The sequence below is a fragment of the Seriola lalandi genome, unplaced genomic scaffold, assembly GCF_002814215.2.
Source record: "Seriola lalandi dorsalis isolate HSWRI2012SDOR001 ecotype SW California unplaced genomic scaffold, Sedor1 jcf7180002054574, whole genome shotgun sequence".
NCBI classification, from domain to species: Eukaryota; Metazoa; Chordata; class Actinopteri; order Carangiformes; family Carangidae; genus Seriola; species Seriola lalandi.
The window spans coordinates 828,663-848,613 of record NW_019525127.1 but is presented as its reverse complement, the minus strand read 5'-3'; the positions used below and the strand labels follow the sequence as shown (position 1 = coordinate 848,613).

General features: G+C 39.8%; 1 protein-coding gene across 1 annotated transcript in view; it reads right to left on the bottom strand.

The window, feature by feature from the left end:
* LOC111663270 (protein kinase C beta type-like) overlaps positions 1 to 19,951 on the bottom strand; it is a 28,646-nt gene that overhangs the window by 8,088 nt on the left and 607 nt on the right. The window contains exons 2-5 of the mRNA XM_023417403.2: positions 19,215 to 19,246; positions 6,874 to 6,956; positions 4,919 to 5,030; positions 502 to 630 (exon numbers count right to left, since the gene is read on the bottom strand). Of these exons, the coding sequence (XP_023273171.1) occupies positions 502 to 630; positions 4,919 to 5,030; positions 6,874 to 6,956; positions 19,215 to 19,246 (356 nt within the window). The remainder of the gene's footprint in view (positions 1 to 501; positions 631 to 4,918; positions 5,031 to 6,873; positions 6,957 to 19,214; positions 19,247 to 19,951) is intronic.

The window sequence follows — 19,951 nt, the reverse complement described above, 5'->3', positions numbered from 1 at the left end:
TGTGAGGGGTTAAGGACATGGATAAAAATGAGTGACAGAAGAAGAAGAAGAAGAAGAAGAAGAAGAAAAAGAAGAAGAAGAAGAAGAAAAAGAGGAAGAAGAAGAAGAAGAAAAAGAAGAAGAGGAAGAAGAAGAAGAGGAAGAAGAAGACATCCCAAGATAAAACAAACTGGAGTTTGTCCTTTCCAGAGGACAGCAGGAGGTGAAGTCTCGTTCTGGCCTGCCCTAAATAACTCTGGCTACATTTGACAACACTTAACAACAGTTTAGTTTCTGTTCCATAATCAATCCACAGCTGTCTGAGAGAGAGAGAGCTTGGCACGTGGACATAGGTCCCAGTGGTGATGTGGGTCAATCGTTGGCTCATTGATCAACTAATGGACTTTCCAGTTTTAGTCTTAGGCTGATAGAGAGCTTTGAGAGGTGCTGAGTGTGTGTGAGTGTGTGTGTGTGTGTGTGTCAGAGAGAAAAAAGTGAGTGTGAAGAGACAGACACACTCACTGATGACGGTGAGAGTGTCCTCAGTGATCTGGGCAGAGATGTGGATGCGGCCTCTCCTCTCGGTGTGATCTGTCCCACACAAGCTCGGGACGTTGGCCACACACCGCTTGTGGATGTTCATCATACAGTCTTAAACACAAACACACAAACATGCACGAGTCAAGTCGATAAACATAAGTTTGCCATAGATAGCCTCACAAGCTGTAACAACATATGACACCCTCTATCCTTAGACCCTCAAGTCATTATCACGCTGCTCTCACTTGTGCATGACCAGATTAAAGGGACTCTTAGTGTTGCACTTTCATAAGATCGGGAGACTGAAGAACAAGAGACAGATTAAAAAAAAGATTTGGTCAAAAATGAAGCAGCAGTCGATATCAGGACTTTAAGTCTTGAAAATACCGGATGCTACACTTCCCGAAATGCAACTCAGTACTGAAGCATCTTTTCATTAAACCCTCTCTGCCTGATAAACACCCACATCTTTCAAACTTCACAGCCCCAATTTGTAACACAGGCTTTCCTTAAGCCAACAGTAACTCCTCATGATATGACTCGGGTAATTTCTTTTTCAGACTTTAAGTCCCTTCAAAGCCACAGAAGACTACTGTCAAAGGCCGGGTAGTAACTCCCAAGACCACTATACAGATCTTTATGCGTGAAATAAAGATCCAATGTAATTGCTCAGTCTGTCCACTAGATGTCAGACTGCTCTGATGTACACAGCTCCACTTTTACTCCCCTCTCTCTAATCAGTGAGTGGGTGGTGGACCAACTTTATATCTCCACCAGCCAGTGCACATCATTCATTCACATAACTTCACATTACTATCAGCTAAACTTTTTATTAAAATGTTATAGACTCAGAAGGGGGATGACCCTGAAGAAAACAAGCGTTTGATGCAACAGAACAACACTTCTCATCTTGGTAGCAACTCTAGAATATCTAAATCCCTTTCTTATGTATTAAGAGCCTTGTAGCCATGTTTGCAAGTTCCTTCAGAAAGGAAAATATCTTACAGTGAACCTTAAGATTATTGAGATACTAAAAATATAATAAATCTCCACATATGCTGTATAATGATTAAATGTCTTTAAAAAGTTAATTATTTAGCCAGATGAAGTTGATTTCAGGAGCATCTGTAAACTGTGCATCTCCACTATTTAGCGTCATCTAAAAAAAAATCTAATTTGGTAATACAAATAAGATTTGCAAGAAACACAGCGCTTCTAGTCATATGTTGTTTGTTCACATAGATTAATATATAACCAAACGATACCTCTGTGACAACACAATCACCAGCCATGCAATTTTCCCTTTCTATTTTGTTTACACCAGGGGCCATATTCAGAGGATCTTATCCTACCACTAGTAGTGCTCATAAAAGGCACTAAAAGATCCTAAGAGCGGCTGTTCACAAAGCTGCTAACAGCTGCTGACTAACTTTAAGACTTTGTCTGTGAAATGATCATCAATACACGGAGCTTGAGGAACTAGATAGATGGGCAGGTAGGCAGGCAGGTAGGCGGGTTAAATGTTTGTGAAATTCAAAGAAAGCTATTCACTCAGCAACCTGATTGCATTAGTTAGGAAGGACTCGCTCTTCTCGTGGATAGATTTAATGAGACATTTCAGATATTTATACAGATATTTTGGGATATTTTTTCTTCCAGCTGGTAAAACAAATCATCAAACTTCTACATACAGCAACACTTTTACTGGATAATCCAGCGATGATCATGAAATCTGCTTTATTTATGTATCTATTGCAGCTGGTGATTGAATGTGCACGTGATGAACTGCGTGGCAAACCGGGGTTTGAAGAGAAAACTGCAACTGCTCACTGAAGTGCACAGGTGTCTGAGTAGCACAGAGTTGTACTGTCATCTACAGTGTTACTGAATCCTTGGTCGCTTTTAAAATATGGATTCAAAGTTGATTATATTCTATTTTTACAAAACACTGACACTTATAGCACTGAAATGCTTTGTGAAAGAGTTTCTCCTGACTCTGTCTTTTAGGAGCTATTTTTAGCCTTAAGATGTTTTGTTAATACGAACGCTGGCGACTGAATATGAATGGGTAAAAAAAAAATGCTGCAGGCAGCTTTTCAAAAGGCAAAGTCCATCAAACACTTAAAATTGCACATTTTACAATAAGAAACTGTAAATCCACTAAATAATGTTGGTCATGGCCAGAGACAGCATTGCAGAGGTGTTACCCACTTCCTGTCCGTGTCTTCGTTGCCAACAACAGGCAAAAGGTCAACGAAAACAACATGACGAAAGCAGGAATGTGAAAACTCTTCGGTTATTGCTGCGAGAAGCTGATGATATCTCCAGCTGTCTGTCCTTGCACTGATAATATCCATTTAACTGCCTGTCACTATGAATCATGAGCAGGTCAATTATTGTGAATCTAAACTCAGAGAACGTGTTTTTCATTGACAGGTTTTTTAACTCAAACACAGTTCATGTATCCACGTCACAAGCAGCATGTGCAGTATGAATGTGACAATGTAAAAGACCATAAATTGGACTGACGGAGTATTAATGTAAAGCAGACATTTCTTTGTTGTTTTTGACCACTTGCTTTGACATTTGGCCCTGTGAAGTGTTGCGAAAATTGAAGTAGGTGAAAGTGAAAGTTGGACTAAACGAACATTTATATGAACTGGGCATCAAGTCAGTGTTTCGACAAAGGTTTACAGTATGAACGCAGTCGTGAATAAAAGGCCTGACAAAGACACTCTCACGTACCGTGTAGTGATGTTTGTTTGTATCAAAACTAATTTAATTGTCTTTTAACTAGACAGACTTCACATTTTGTCCAGAGTATATAAACAGGTAATACAGGTAAAAGTGAGGACTTCTATGTGCTGAGGAATTTGATCACTACTTGTTTTTGCATTTTCATTAAATTTGCATGTCGGAGCCAAATGGTTTAGAATATCGAAGGCCTGTTAACTTTATGACTCCGTTCATTTCGTCCAGACCAAGGGAATAAATTAGGCAATTCTGCATTTTAGTTTGGGTTTCATTTTGTGTTCACACTTACTTTTTACAAACAAACCAATAGAAATAAACATGAAGTATTGGTGATTGTCACCAGGAGCCACAAGGGGAAATCAAATGCTAGTGAATGACAGCAGCATTTTAATTCTGTGTGTCTATTTAAGTTCTCTGATGTCACAAAGAGTTCATGAAGAAATAACATAACAGAAGAAATTTGGATTTTTGGCTGCACCACAACTCCAGCCCTGTTATTGTGAATGTCTGTGACTGACTGACTGATCATAGTTGAATGATCATATTTCCACCATTTACTGGTTCCACAACAGTTTTCAACTACGTCGTCAATTTCATACATTGACCTTATCCAGTCAGGCCTTATCCTAAGTTTTGACTCAGTCTTGTTAAACTACAAATTGACTGTATGTTGTGAATAACCCTAACCAGGGTTATCCAAAGTACAGGTGGAAAACCAGAACAGTTTCATGTTTCAGTTCATGTTAAAATCACATGTCTACAATCAAAACATCCTGAGCTTGATCTGTTTTGTGCTTTCAGACCACAAACCAACCGTACCAGAGGTTTGATCAAGTGATCAACCAGTCTTGGCACAGCTGTTCGGGGTCCACACCCACCACGGTTTCACACCAGACCCAGACAAACCTCACTGACCGGACAAATGTACCAGAGTTTGTTTTTACTAAACCAAACAGGTCGAGCGTCAAAGCGACCTATGACATCCTAAAAGTTGCATCCTTACACATTTACTGTAAAAAGATGGATCAATTACTTTGCTGTAGATCATTTTTCAGGACTTGTCTTGAACTGAGAAAATCAGAGAAATAGAAGAAATGATACAAAAGGCAAAGAAAAAAAACTACGAAATCAAAAGTGACGAAATCAACAGTGACAGTGCACTTTTTTTAGTTGATCTGCTGGTGATCCTATACAAAATAAAAGACTGGTTGTGACAATCCGATCCAATTTTATTTACAAAGCCCTTTTAAAAACAACACTGTTGACCAAACTGCTGCACAATAACAATAAAATACACGAAAGAAATAAAATCTCACATTAAAAGTTCAAAAAGATATAAAACACATGTAAAAACAAGAAAAGTTAAACAATAAAAAGGCAACATCTCAGACTGTGTCAAAAGCCAAGGAAAGGACATTGGTGAGAGATATTCTGACCCCAACACAACCCTTATTTATTGTATTTTTCTAGAAGCCCAGTCATCTTGCCTGCAGGGGTCTTAAACACTAAATAGTGGAGATGCTACCCTAAGTTGTCATTATGGCCTCTAAAGCACAAATGTACATTTGTGCAGGCTCAGTCGCACACACAAACGCGCGCACGCACACAAACACACACACACACACACAGATGTTTGAGTACTTACGGTCACATTTCATGCCCTGGTGTATCAGCCCGTAGAGGAGAGAGCCACAGTGGTCACAGAAGGTTGGGCTGGAGTAAGTGTGGACCTTAAACTTGTGTTTACTACGAGGATCCTGCAGAGGCAGAAACACAGAGAGGAGAGAGCAGACACTTGAATTCAGTTTTACAGTAATCCAGGGGGTTTCAGTAGAGTTCTTGCATCTGTGGTGCTCGGGTCTTCTCAGTTGTCCTGTTAGGCAGCATTTAAAAAGTCAGTTCACCCAAATTAGAAAGAAGAAAACATGTTCTCACTTACTTCTAGAAGTATCTAACCCTGCAGATACTTAGGTTTTTGTTTGCCCAAAAGCTAAACTATCTGCCAAAAGTATGCAGACTCCCAAATAAAATATGCGCACATCAGAGTGTTTCAGGCATGCTAAAACCATAATAAAACCACATAACGTCCACTTATCTGGGAAGGCTTTTCAAAAACACTATGGAACATGGCTGCAGGGATTTACTCCCCATTTAGCCACAAGAGCACTGTTCAGGTCGGCCACTGATGTTAGGTGACGAGGCCTGGCTCTCAGACCAGGTTCTAGTTCATCCCAATCGTGATAAGGTTGTGGTTGGTGCTGAGGTTTGGGGTCTGAGCAGCTCTTACACATCAAACTTGGAAAACCAATCCAGGACCTAGCTGTGAGCACAGGAAGAGCCTTAGAGCTTTACTTACGTCATTATGGTTTCCCTTAACTGTAACTAAAGATGAATTCACATCACGACTTGCACCATTCTGCATTAGTTCCAGCTAAGCTACAGAGCTACTGTTGCAAGCAGTAGATTGCAACAATAGCATCATTGCGGCATTATCAGGTCAAAGTTCAACAAATTTGAACTTTCAGTGCACCCCTGCTCCGTTCGGCACACCGCAGACATCTGCGCAGAGCTGTCACAACACACCGCACACTCAGAATAACAAGGAGGCGTGTGAAAAAGCTGTTTTTAAGCTCTAATGTGAATAAGCCATAAGGGGCTTAAACAACAAAAGTGCACTTTGGCCATTTAGTGCATCTGTCTCAGATTTGTGATCCCGTCCCAACACAATAGAGGTGAATGGGATTTATGATTTTGTCTGATCCTCTAATTATTGTCTCCATTATGACAGAGAGCAAAAATGAAAATATTGAGAGCCAGAGAGAAAATGGAGCCCTGACTGAGTGAGTTTAGAGGATGAACAAAAATAGGAAACAACGAAACAGCGTTGGTGATATAACAAAAACAAAGAAAGAAAATGAGATTAACAAACATCAGTGAATATGACTATAAAACCGATGCTGACTCACAAATGGCCTCTGTGTGTGTGTGTGTGTGTGTGTGTGTGTGTGTGTGTGTGTGTGTGTGTGTGTGTGAATGAAGAGATATCGGCTCATTAACCTGAGGCTGCCAGGCAGCACATTTTCTCTTTACTGACATGTCTCAATGTGATTTGGAGCCAATAGGTCAGCTGAAGAGAAGACAAGAGGTCACTTCTGTCTGTGTGTGTGTGTGTGTGTGTGTGTGTGTGTTGTATTGTAGAGTGACTTTTTCTAGTTTTAAGATTAATGTTATCAGGTTAATGTGAATGTTATTAGATTTAGGTTGGAGGCCTCATGATCCTCACGTGTAGAAAGACAAAAAAGTATGCATGCATACCGGAAACTACATGAAAGTACACACACACACACACACACACACACACACACACACAAACCAAAGGCCAGTGCTGACCTCGCTGATGTTAGTAACAGGCATCATTCGTAATGAATATTTAACTTGATCACATGAGCGGAGTGATCTGCTTCACTGTGCATCCCCAACTCCCAAACTTGTTTCATGTCTGACTAAAAATAAAGAATTAAATAAAGCAAGTTGTGTAGCTGTGTGTGTGTGTGTGTTTTTTTTTTTTTTTTTTTTTTTTTTTTTTTTTTTTTTACTTACGTCAGAGGCAGGTCCCTTGTCCGCCCCCGGACAAGAAAAGGTGACAAACTCATGACAACGCTTATGGACAACAAAACAGCACACTGGGGAGGGAGAGAGAGAGAGAGGGAAAAAAAGAGCAAAATATCAATTCAGGCTTCCTTGCGATTGCCAAATCAGGCGACACAATAGCAACAAAGAGATGAATCAATATGTCAATTATGTGGCATTTGTCACTGCACAATAGGCTACTCGTATTTCCGCAGTTCTCCATTTGTCCCTTGCTTGATGTCGACATCTATATTTAGTTTGTTATTGTTTCAGTTTAGATGATATTAAATTTAACTACAGCATGGTGGGACATCTCATAATCACACCCCATAACATTAAATCTTCCACAGGAAACATCCCACGTTGGCACCTGATTTGACTTCCTGCTCGCTGCGGAAAGTCATGCTATAATCATTCAGCGTAGTGACTGACTGGAATAAATACCCTGCCTGCTCTCAGCCTAATATAGTACTTGGATGCTGACCGGCCTGATAAGAAAACTGTAAGGACAAAGAATATGTGAGATCTTTGGATGGATGTTCAGTCGCTGTTTTAGTCGGCTAAAACAAAAAGACACATTAAAACATTAAAAATCCACTGAAGATGGAAACTAGCTGGTAAAACAGCAAATGTCTAAGGTGCATGCTTGAAGTTGTTGATTCAAATTATTGGTCGGGGATTTTTTTTTTTTCAAAAGTTTTACAAACAAATCCTGATAAAAACATTTTAAAAAACTGTGTAAAGTGTAAAGGTTAAACCAGCTTAGAGACGACCTTGATAACTTTCACCACTTCAGATGTGATGCGAAAACATTTTTACATCTGAAAACCACAGTCACATGTGGTTCAAGAGCTTTCGCACTAAATTAAATTCATGATAAAGCCACATGTGGTTGTCAGGTCTCATGTGAGAAAGTAAATGTACTTTAAGTGTTAAACAAGTCATTCACAATATGAAACTTTTTATGAATCATGTGCTTTTTGAAGGGACTTCTGTCTTAATGAGCCGGCTTTCGAATGCTGAGAGACAGATCCAAAATACCATCAGCTGCCAAAATGTAGACGGGAGTTTTGTAGAAGAGATTCAGATTGATTCATCTCCTGATTATTTTCTTCTTCTTTTTTTTTTTTTATTAGTTTGGTCTATAAAAAAGGACAGAAAATGTCAATTACAATCTCAAGTCCAGGCTGACATACTCAAATAGCTTGTTTAGTCCAACCAACAGTTCAAAACCCAAATAGATTCAGTTTGCTGTCATAGAGGACAAAGACAACCAGCAATATATTCACATTTCAGAAGCTAAAACCAGTGAATGTTTGGCTTTGCTTTGTCTTTAAAATAACTCAAATTAATACTCTGGCTGTGGTGGGGCATGTGTTTTGGTATTGTACATCATTAGTTAATTTTTTGTCTTCATTATTTTAAGTCTCTCCCTCCTAAACCATTAACTGCTGTTTTCTGATGTATCTGACATTTGCAAATCTCCTGGGTCAGTGAGTAGTACTAAGGAACTGAAAGGACGAACCTCCCTTTCTTTTACACTTCAAGGAACGGTAAAGAAATTCGCCTTAATTTCCCTCGCAAGTGTCAGTCTGAAAGTAAAGTCAGTCACTCAGTAAATGTGTGTGTGGGTGACGGGTGCATGCATGTAAATGTTTTGTCCTAATAAAAATAATAATGATGTCATTCATCATCAAAAACACCAAACATTTCCTTGTTACAGCTTCGTAACTGTAAGAAATTGGTGCTTTTTTCTCCATTTTGTGTTTTTGTAAATTAAATATATTTAGGTTTTGGATGATTGGTTGGACAAAACAAGCAAGATGAAGACGACACCCTGGGCCTTAAGAAACTGCGATTTGCATCTTTCAGTATGTTGTAACATTTTAGATACCAAACGATCAATCGAGAAAGTAATCTGCAAATTAAACAATAATGAGAAACTTAAGTTAAAAGTGTTTGTAGCTGTAGTAAAAAGTGATCAGCAGACTAATGAGAATCGAGTAATAAACCTTCAGTGGTGGAAACGGTATGTTTGCTCTCCTTGAGCGGAGCAGCTACTGATCCAGCTGAGCAAAGATTAGTTCAGTATACCTTTAAACTGCAAACAGAGTCGTGAGAAACACCATCCATGAGTTTGTCTCACTCTGGGTCAGATATAAAGTACAATCCATCCCTTTAAATTTTGATAAAGCACTTCCTACAGATGAAGACGTGAACATGACCGACACCAGAACTCCATTTAGAGAAATAGGGCAGATCAGTGAGGAACAATCTGCTCCACTGCAGCCCGACTTCGTTGTTTGATCACGTATTTTCACATAAAAATCTTGCGCAGTGCTGATTTTAACCACTTCCATTTTAAAGTGACTAAAAAAATGGAAATGGAATTAAGATGTTCACACGTTTCAAACAAACACGCCAAACTGATTAAGCAAATATTAACACACCTAATGTAACAGCAGGGACTTCATATTAAAAAGAGAACAAAACACACACAAACGCACGCACAGATACAAACACACACACACGCACAGGGTGACATTACGCTCTAGTTTAATCTTAATTATTCACATTCTCGTTACATTTTCATGAGGCAGCGTGGCCACTGGCAGCACTTTCCACAGGTTTCAAGCAGTTAACCAACAGAGCTTATGTCTGCACATATGTGCGTGTGTTTATTTGTGCAGCAGAGAGAGAGTGGGTCACATCAGCGGACACCTGGACCCACAGTAAATTTCAGTTAGTGCAGTTTTAACTCAAAATAGCGACAGATACTGAACCACAGACAGAACTAATAGTGTGTGAAGGTGGTAAACAGGGTATACAGCATGGTTGAACTCGTGCACACTGAGCAGACAAACTGTGAGGAGAGTGATTTAAAGAAGGGAAACAAGAGGAGAGAAAGAAGAGGACAATGAGATGGAGGACAAGAGGGAAAGACAGAGTGATAAAGAAATAAAGTCAAACAAAGAAAGAGGCTCTGTGTGTGTGTGTGTGTGTGTGTGTGTGTGTGTGTGTGTGTGGGCAGGGAGGATGGGATGGGGGCACAGCTGGGTTTGAGGCAATGTGAGGGGGTGGAGAATTCATGTGTGTCAGAAAACCAGAAAGAAGAGAAGTGGAGCAGCAGAATGCACAGTGAAGAAGGCAGTCACACTTTACAGCCTTTTGTTCATAAATCTGCTCCATCACACACACACACACACACACACACACACACACACACACACACACACACACACACGTACACACTACTGAAAGACAGGCCTAGTGACCTGCCGAGGAGGTCTTTCCTCTGTTGCCTAGCAACCAGGCTGAGCCCTAAAGTCGAGTCTACAATCGCCTTCCCGTTTTATCTGACTGACAGCGCTAACATCAAATCAGAGCCAATCCAGAAAAACACTGGGATGCGAGGAGCTGCCAGGTTGACAGCGGGCTGACAGTTTGACATCAACAGGAGCACCAGGAAGTTCCTCCATGTTGGACGATTACCAGTCAGCAAACCACAGATGGAGACACTAGTATTCATCACTCGGGCCTCAACATGCATACATAAACTGAGCCTCAAAGATAATTCCCTGCTCCTGAACTGCTGTCTAAACACTCTGTCTAGTGCTGCATTCATGTCATATCATGTAGACTACACTTTAAAAACAGATTGTTTTTTTTGTAAACATCATGTTTTTTTATGTAATACAAGACACATCATGAGCAAAATTTGCAGCCATCACAATGATTGTGTATTTCCCAAAAAGTCTCAAAAAAGCGTCCTCAGACAGCCAGGGTTTCATATGTCATATCCTAAGGAACCAATCCTGTCAACTTGCAGATACGGGCAAAAGCCTCGTCAGTACAGAGGGCAAGAATTTATATTAGCACACCCACTAACACTGTATCACTGCCTCCTTTAGTAATAATGATACATGTAATGAAAGTAGTTTATTTGCCGTAGTAGAGGTGAGGCTCAGTGTATTGGAAGCACTCCTCCACTTCCCTCCCTTCCCTTCCAGAGCAGCCGGGAAACCAGAGCAGTTCGGAGGTGTAGCCCTAAGACCCCAGTTGGCATCAATACACGGTGGAGCCATGGACCAGGTTTATACCTAGTCTCGTTTGAAAAAAAGTCTCTAAATCTAGCAACAACACGCCAAGTTGGCAACATTGAGGCCTGTAAACAGCCCCCTCCCCCCCAATGGCACCTGTTTGCACCAGAAAGTCCAACTCAGTAACGTAGCAGTCAGCTGACGAGTGGTGCAAATATGATCACTCAGCCACTGTAGCGGTGCAGCCAAAGAAAATGATTATAGCTGCTTCAAATTACATAGCTACACTGCTAAATTGGGTAAAAATCTTGGAATCATGTGTGAACACATCCAGAATAGTTGAGCAAGAACAATAAAATGCCTGCACCACCTGCAAGGATGTCACTGATATGTATATTCAAAGCATCCCACATATCTATGCAATGCCATACCACAGGGTTCAGGTAAGTGAAGCACAGATATTCACTTAGATTATCAGTATCAGCACAGACAGAACAGAAAAAGTTCGAACACTCATTCATCTGCTCCTGCTGTTTGTGTTTGACTTCAGCTGCTAGCTAATGTTAGTTAACCGGCAGGTAGGGAGCAACAGAATGAAGCTGAGTTCACACACCGGTCCAAAAACTCCCATGAACTCCTCTTATAATAATAATACCTTGTCAACAAACACAAATGGAGAGCTTTTTTTAGTCTGTCCTTCTCAAAGATGTGGCCATTAAATTCACTGCGAATGACTAATCACATCACAGTTTACGGTACCGTCGTAACTCGGGGCAGCTAATAAAGGCAGTTGTCATTCACTTTACCTCTTGACTTCTTGCGCATGATGTAATATATTGATTTTCACTATTTAGACATTTCCCTCTGATATTTGCAAAAAAACATTTTTAATATTATTATGATTCACTGTGACACCTGATTAATAAAGAGGTCAGGCTGACTCCACAGACTAGACATGGCAATGAGAACAAAGTCATAAATAAGGCTCTATATGGCTCCTCTGGCTTATTTTAATCTTTTTCTTTCAAAACAAGCTTGTATCAAATATTTGAGGCACTACAAGATTGTGTAACCAATCTGAATCTTCTCTCATGTCAAACGTTGCAATTCCCTTTAAGAGTTACACACCAGATGATTTAACAGTGATTGAAGAACTTTACATATACATTTCAGTGACTTCTACAACATGTCAAACAGGAAACACCTGAGCCCCGTTCCTCTTATGTGGCTAAACTAACTCTGGCTAACGTGATTGTGTAAATTCTTATTCTTCTACACTGGTTCTTCAAAAAAACAGCTGGTGGACGGCTTTATTAATCTTGTATTAAACTACATGCACAACGGTGCTATTAGCACCTAAAGTGATCGATGCTGATGTTTTCAGACAGGTCTTTAAGCTGATCTATGTGCTAAGGATATTCAACTTCCCCCCTGTGGATTTTTAGTGGATTGCTCATTCAGCAGACATGTCCACGCTTGCAGATAAGAATGGGACATTACTTGTAAAGTTCATGTGGGTTACTGATCAAAGCATAGACTGTGTATAAAAGTCTCTGGCTCTTTTTGTGTTGTGTTTTGCGGCTCCTATCTGTCACCGTGTCACTAACCAGCTGTTACTGTCACCGTGAGCCAAATAGATAGAGGTAGAACAATGATGCCCATACAAGTTAAAATAAAATTATTTGATTGGCTGTATGCAAAGAAGATCTCGAGCTGCATAGAGAAAACAGTATTCTCACTGGTACACACAGAACAGGTTCACCTGTCTGACACCAAAAAAATATAAAATATATACAGCTGAAATAATTGGTTGTTTGATAGAAAAATTATTTTCAGCCATTTTGAGGATTTGCTGCTTTTCTGTCTTTCATGTGATAATTAATCAAATATGTTTCTTTGTATATTTTTTTGGAACCTTGGTTGGACAAAAAAATAAATAAACAAATAAATAGATAAAAAAGATAAATACATAAATAAATAAAACAGATTTACAGATATCACCATGAGCTGTATATCTTTGTAAATTAAATACCATTGGGTTTTGGTCTGTAGGTAAGACAACTTCAAATTAAATAGATACTTTTGAGCTAAAATAAAGAAATAAAATAAATGAATCTATGTGAAAAATTATCATTAGTTGCAGCTCTATCAGTAAACCAATACGCATCCCTAATACCACGCTTTAAATTACACTGAAGCCCTAACGCTGTCTCATGCCAACATGAACCTGTTGTCCTCTGTTCATGTCGTCTTCAGCCCCATCCCACAGCATCCTGGCATCTGCCATTTCCAGAGCACTGACGCTGGAATTGATCTGTTGAGTTTAAAATTCATTGTGAAGGAGCTCACTGACTAGCAGCGACTGAACTGTGGACGAGCGTACTATATGTGCTTGTTTTCTCGGCCACAACCACAGTGTCACGAACATATCGTGTACTCGATATCTTCGACTGGCTGGCCTGTCATCCAATCAATAATAAAGATACTATTTCAACCACTGATCAGTCAGCGATCAGGATCAAAAGTCAGCCACAGTGATCCCATCAATAATAATGACACTTCAAGCAGGAGATATGAGCAGTATTTTTCTCTATAGTTTTTGGCGTTCTTGCTGCCTGTCACTGCTTTTAGTTATTGTTTTTACAGCAGTTTTATTGTAGACAGAGCAATTCATTCTTATTCCTGTTGAAAAGCAAATAGGCATCTTGCCATAGCGCAGAGGTCAGTGGGATGTGAAGTGGAAAGATCTGTGATAATCAGAGGTTTCATCAGAAAGACAGTTAGAGTTAGACTATAAGAGAAAAGACACACCCGATACAAACGTACACCGACTGCTCTCAGTTAGAGTTAAAGTTACAGATAAAGTAAATGCTTTTTAGAGATCTCGTCTGTCCCATCCATCTCTGTTTTGAAATGTCCTCATATTAACTGATAACTGTGACATTTGGTGCAGGCATTTATTGTCTCCAGAGGATGAATCCTAATGACTCTGCAGATCGACTTTTCTTCGTGATCATGACAAAACTGTCATTTGTGATTCGTAAATATGAGCAAATACCTGCAAAACTAATGACATTCCCATTAGTGCTAATTAGAGAAAGTTTAGCGAAATGTTAAAGTGAGAGGGTGAATATGATCAACATTACACCTGCTTAACATCAGCTTACTAGCATTTTCATTGTGATTATGTTAGTATGTGGATCTTAGCATTTAGCTCAAAGCAGCGCTGGGCCTCAAACAGCCTCTAGTGTGGCTGTACACTCGTATCACTTCAAGTGTCTTGTTTCCAGATAGAATCAACATGAAATTTAAGACACTTTTGCCACATGCAAACACCTGCGTTGACCAGGCCACAAATCTGCAAATCATGCTACATGCAAATCAGGATCTGCCTCTATCCTTTATCTTATCAATAACCTAAAATAAAAACATGAATGAATCACATTTATGAATTACTGGCAAAACATAAGTTTCATCGTCTTCACAGGCTTTTACTCACCGATACAGATAAATGCTCCCTCACCCACACAGATCGTTCAGTGGTTGAACTGATCAGAGATCAGAGAAACGCTACAGAGGCTCAGTGCACCTTATGTTTCAAATCGCTAGAGACATTTTTCCTTGTTGCTTTAATGAGACAGAGAACAATGGCTAATTTCAGTGTAATTTCAGAGCAAGTTTAGCAGCAGATATCACAAAGAGACAAGAGAGAGACCATGGATGTATTAAGAAAATCAGACAATGAGTGTTACTTCCACACACCGATCACTGACACAGTTACACCATAGGAAAGAATGCATACGAGTCTTGGAGAGATGAATTTACACCTTTTGGTTGGTTTGGGCACTAGCATTTCAGTCTTTTTTGGATGCTTCTTGGACTGCGTCCTGGGCCACACTGAAGGACCGCCTACTCCACTGACGTCCTCCACCACAGTCTGACTGGTACGGCCACCATTTCATAATAATCTGAAAATATTTTATCATTTCACTCTCTCTCTTTCTCTCAAACACATCGACAATGGACTTGTCTGTCATAGTCAGACGGGCTAAAAACAACAACACATGTGTTTATTTGCATATAGAACGGGGAAGTGAGATCCGATCACTGGAGACGCATGTGGAGACAAATTCTAATGGCAGGTTTGAGCTGACGTACTTACAGCTGACCACTTGTGATCTGATCACCGAAGACACATCTTAAAGCCAGGTCTGAACAGGACCATATCGCAGGCCTGTGATGCACCCCAGACGAACGGGGTCTTATTCTTGTTACCAGCGATTCAGTGATTTCTGACTTATTTTACGACGACAACACTTTCACTGGAAACATTTTGACATGTCAAATGAGGAAAAGCACAGGTGTAAATAATAAAATGAAAGCTGGCTAAATTCCATGTAGCTGCCTCAGTTCCAGGGTCCTGATGTTACTCATGCTGGCTCACTGTGACGGTTTACTGGGACTCAATAACAGTGTTATCATTAATGTTTTTAAGATCACATCTGTGCTTTTCTTGCCAAGACAAGTTAAAACATCCATTGTGAAAGGCCTTTGTAGAGACGAGATGATTAGCCAATACCAATAGCTAGTTTCTTGCTTCTTTTCAGCATCTCTTTCATTCTAAAACCGATTTTATTGATTTAAAACAAAAGGAAAAAGTGGATTTTACGTTTTGAAATCAGAAAACCTCTTGTAAAACCAACCCTCAACTCATCTTACATGATAAATAACAAGAATTATGACCTTGTGACAGTCTTGGATATCTCTCTGGCAGGAAATGACATGAGGGTAACTTCCTCTTTTTGCTCTTAGAGTTTTCACGTAGGCTACAAATGACCATCACTAGAAGAAAAGCTCAACGCAGGAAAAACAGAGAAATCTCTACCTGCTACTCAGGTTTTCAGACACACCCACAGTCCACAGAAGACAGCTCTGTCACACAGACACACATACAAAATAGTTTCTTTCACAGAAACACACACTCATATGCCTACATGCCAGAACAAGTCTACACCAGATGTGTGACATTCCTCCTCACCAAGACAAAAGTTGCTGATTTGTGGGTATGTGTGGCTGTGCACCTCCCATTTATACTGAACTGTCTCTACATCCTTCTTGTTCCTCCTGTTCCCTTTCAAGACACCCCTGTTCACACAATCCTCAGTTTCTCATTTACAAATCTCCCACTTTATTCTCACGTTAGGTAGGATTATAAGCAAAAAATAAATCCACTAACTGCACATTTGGACACATTTCAAATGACTCACAAACTGGTCCAACAACATATAGGTTAAAAGCTGGCTATCACCACTCTTTCAACACATTTAAATCACTATAGTTCACTGTGAAGCAGATCTCAACAGCAAGTTTGATACTCATCAAAAGCTGTTTAAACAAACACCTGAAAAGCACTTTCCAAACACAATTTCTCCAGTTTTAACATCTTATGGCCTGCAAGTCACGTTCAAATAAGCCTCAACGCTAATCTAATAAAACAGGACTCACAAGCTCAATTTCACTGTTTTCTACCTGTCAAAGTCTCTCTGGCATCGTCTAAAATGCTGTTTCACAATTAAAATTTTCAGTGTGAATCATGTCATAACTATAGAAATACAGTCGATGAAAAGACATGTCAAAATAACATCAAAACATGTGGCATATGGCTGGTCTTTCCAGCCAAAACACAGAGATCAGTCATCATAACATTGCATACACATTTCAGGTAACATATTTGTGTTATTTTATTAGATTGTGTTATTTAGTTTAAATAATTTCTGCATCACATTGCAGGAGAAAGAAAAGCAGCTGCTTATAATACTTTTATTCTGGGTTTACCATCTCAAGGATTTCTCCAACTTGAATGTTTTGTATATTAACAGTTTAATGTTAAAAAAAACAAACTATTTAAATGTATATTATATTTTATCTTACTCAACAATATACTTTAGGGCTACTTCTTCATATCATGCACTGCATTGTAACTGCACTGCATTTTTTTATTGTCCTTTTTTATCTGTTGTATTCTATTTTATCATCTATTTTGTTTTAGTCTTTTAAATCCCATTTAAATTTGTCTTTTCATATTGCATTGTGTTTTTTTCTCAATGCGTTTTATGTCTTATCTAAAGGACTTTGAATCACCTTGTTGTTTAAAGGTGCTATACAAATAAACCTGCCTTGCCTATAAACCTTACTATACAACCCTTCAGTTAGGTCAAGATAAGGGAAAAAATTAATTACTATATGTAGGCATATATATTTTAAAATGAATGGGACTCACAAGCTGCTCTTAACTACATGCAAAGCTTTCCTTCAACCTGCACATCACCAATATTACATAATATTTACTGGGTACTTGAGGTGAAGATTTGTGTGACCCATATTTGGAAATTACATATAGCTTCACTGGGAACACTGAACATCACAAGCAATCTTTTGACCTGTTGATAAAAGCTATACTATTTCCTCATCTAAATCTATACTGTTTACTCATCATTAAATTAAGGTCCATTCTCCACTGTCACCAAAACAAACCCAACAACAACAACAACTCACTTTACAATCAAATTTAGACAAAATTCTTAAGCAGAATTTATTTGGCTAAATTGAGAATAGTGTAGACCTGAAGCTAACGATTATTTTTGCTATCAAAATCACATCCTAGAGCCCAAATGGATTCAAATGTGTTGTTGTTTTCAGACCAACAGTTCAATATTAGATTCAATAGATTCAATATATTATAATGTAAGACTGAGGAATCCATTAAGCTTTCACATCTGAGAAACAAACTTGTGGAACCGTCGCTTGAAAAATGACATAGTTGACAATTAGTTTTCTATAAATCAAGAAATTGATCAATTGTTGCATCTCTACCAAATTTAACCAAACTGTTTTCCAATTTAGCTCCATGACAGCTGGGTAAACTCATCCATGGCATGTGGTTAAAAGAAAAAAAGCAAGTGGACTTTGAGTTGCAGTTTTTTTCAAATGTAGCCCAGCATTAACCTTGGTGCCTACATTTCAACCTGCAAATGACTATATTATTGCCTACTGGGTAGTTTGTTTGATTGATTCAGTGTGACCACTGATCACTGACTCACAACATCACAAGCAACCCTCAGACCACTTTGTTGCATAAGAGGTGTTCTGTAAATTTAAGAGTTCTCAGTTAATTCTAGGAAACTCACAACGAAACCCGATCTGACAGCAGCTCTACCTGTCCAAGGCTCTGATTGGTGTGAGCTTACTAAACTGTGTGTGCATATGTGTTATCAGCTCTGGGTAATTCACCACACACTAGTTCAGTATTAGTCCAGGAGGCTGTGCACATTCACTCACGCACATAAAGTGTTCATACTTTCTATACCCCCAGTGCATTTCCTGTATCGCCACCAGAGCTGTTGACAAGCCAATAGCCTGCAGACACAAGGGGACTTCAGCTTTGTACTGCTCATAAGAATAACACAACCTCACACACACATTTTGCACAAGTCTTCCCGATTACTGAAGTCTTACACAAGAGTGTAAGAGTGTGGAAACTTTAGCCACTTTCTTCCTGAACCTCACATGGCTGGTCACATGACTCAAGCCTGATGAGTTGAGGTGGGTGTCTGAGATGGATCAGTGAAGAGGAGGAAGTGATACTGTGAGCACAGCGACGAACATTTGCTGCAGTACAGTAGCATGTATGTGATTGAGGGATGCCACTATGTTGCTGCAAGGCCCTGTTTATGAAACCATTTTGTGCAGAGGTCCGTGTCTAGACACCCACCTACCCACTCACCACCACCACCACCACCAGCCGCCCACCCATAGACACACATCACCACCCACCCACGCACAAACTCGTTATACAAATCCAATCAAATGACAGGCTCTGAGTTAGGGGAGATAAAAAAGCTTGAGAAATCTAACTTCCTGGTCTGTCTTCCTCCCATCTCTCCTTATCCAAAACCAGGCATCTCAGCTTTCACCACTCCGCCGACTCTTCTACTCTTACATCTCACACTGTCTCTTCAGCCCAAGCCTGTTCGAAGATTCTCACTCTCATTTATCACTGTTGGCAAGCACCTGCTTTGAGTTTGACACCTGCCTGCCAACACCAACACGCCGTCAACGAACGAGTCAACAGGTCACTCTTAACAGTGTGCAGACCTGAAGCCCTGAAGACAACAAATACACACAGACACACTCCTTCAGACAGTGAACATCCGTCCACACACCCACAGCCATATGCAGCAGCGGGATTTGTGAATAAGCTACTGCTCTTACCTTGGCACTGGAATCCCTGTTTCCCAAAGCCCCTGTGGACAGAAGACAGGCGTGTGAAATTTAGGGAAATCACAAGATGACAAAAACTCATGCACATACATACAGATTAAGGGGCACAACTAATGATTGTTTTTTTGGATTGTTTTTTTTTTGTTTGTTTGTTTTTTATCAATTAATCATTAAAAACTGGTGACATTTTCAGATATCTTGTTTTGTTCAATGAAAAATCCCAAATATCCAGTTCACAATGACATATGACGAAGAAAAGCAGCAAATCTCCTCTGAGAGGCTGAAATCTGCAAATATTTGGCTTTTCTTTTTCTGATGAGAATGAGAATGAGAACTGACTGAAATGATTAACTAATTATCAAAATAGTGCCCATTTTTTTTCTGTCAATGGACTAATCAATTAAACAACTATCATTTCAGCTATAACGCAGATATCCAATCACACATGAACACACAGATCAACCCACACAGCTGCCGCAGCAACAGTGGGGCCCTGTGTCTATGTGTCTCCAGCTGCATTCCTCCACCAGACCTCCAGTTTCAGAGATGGGTGTCGGGTCGATGCGGTAACGCCGAGCAGCAGCCACTGTTGTGCGGCTGCCCGACATCGCATCCCCCGACAGGCCCGCGGAGCTGTAGCATGGTAGAGCTGGGGGGGAATGGCGCATCGCGGTGTTTTTGACAATGACAATGAATGAAAGACTGCGGTGTCTGGGCACTGTCAGTGT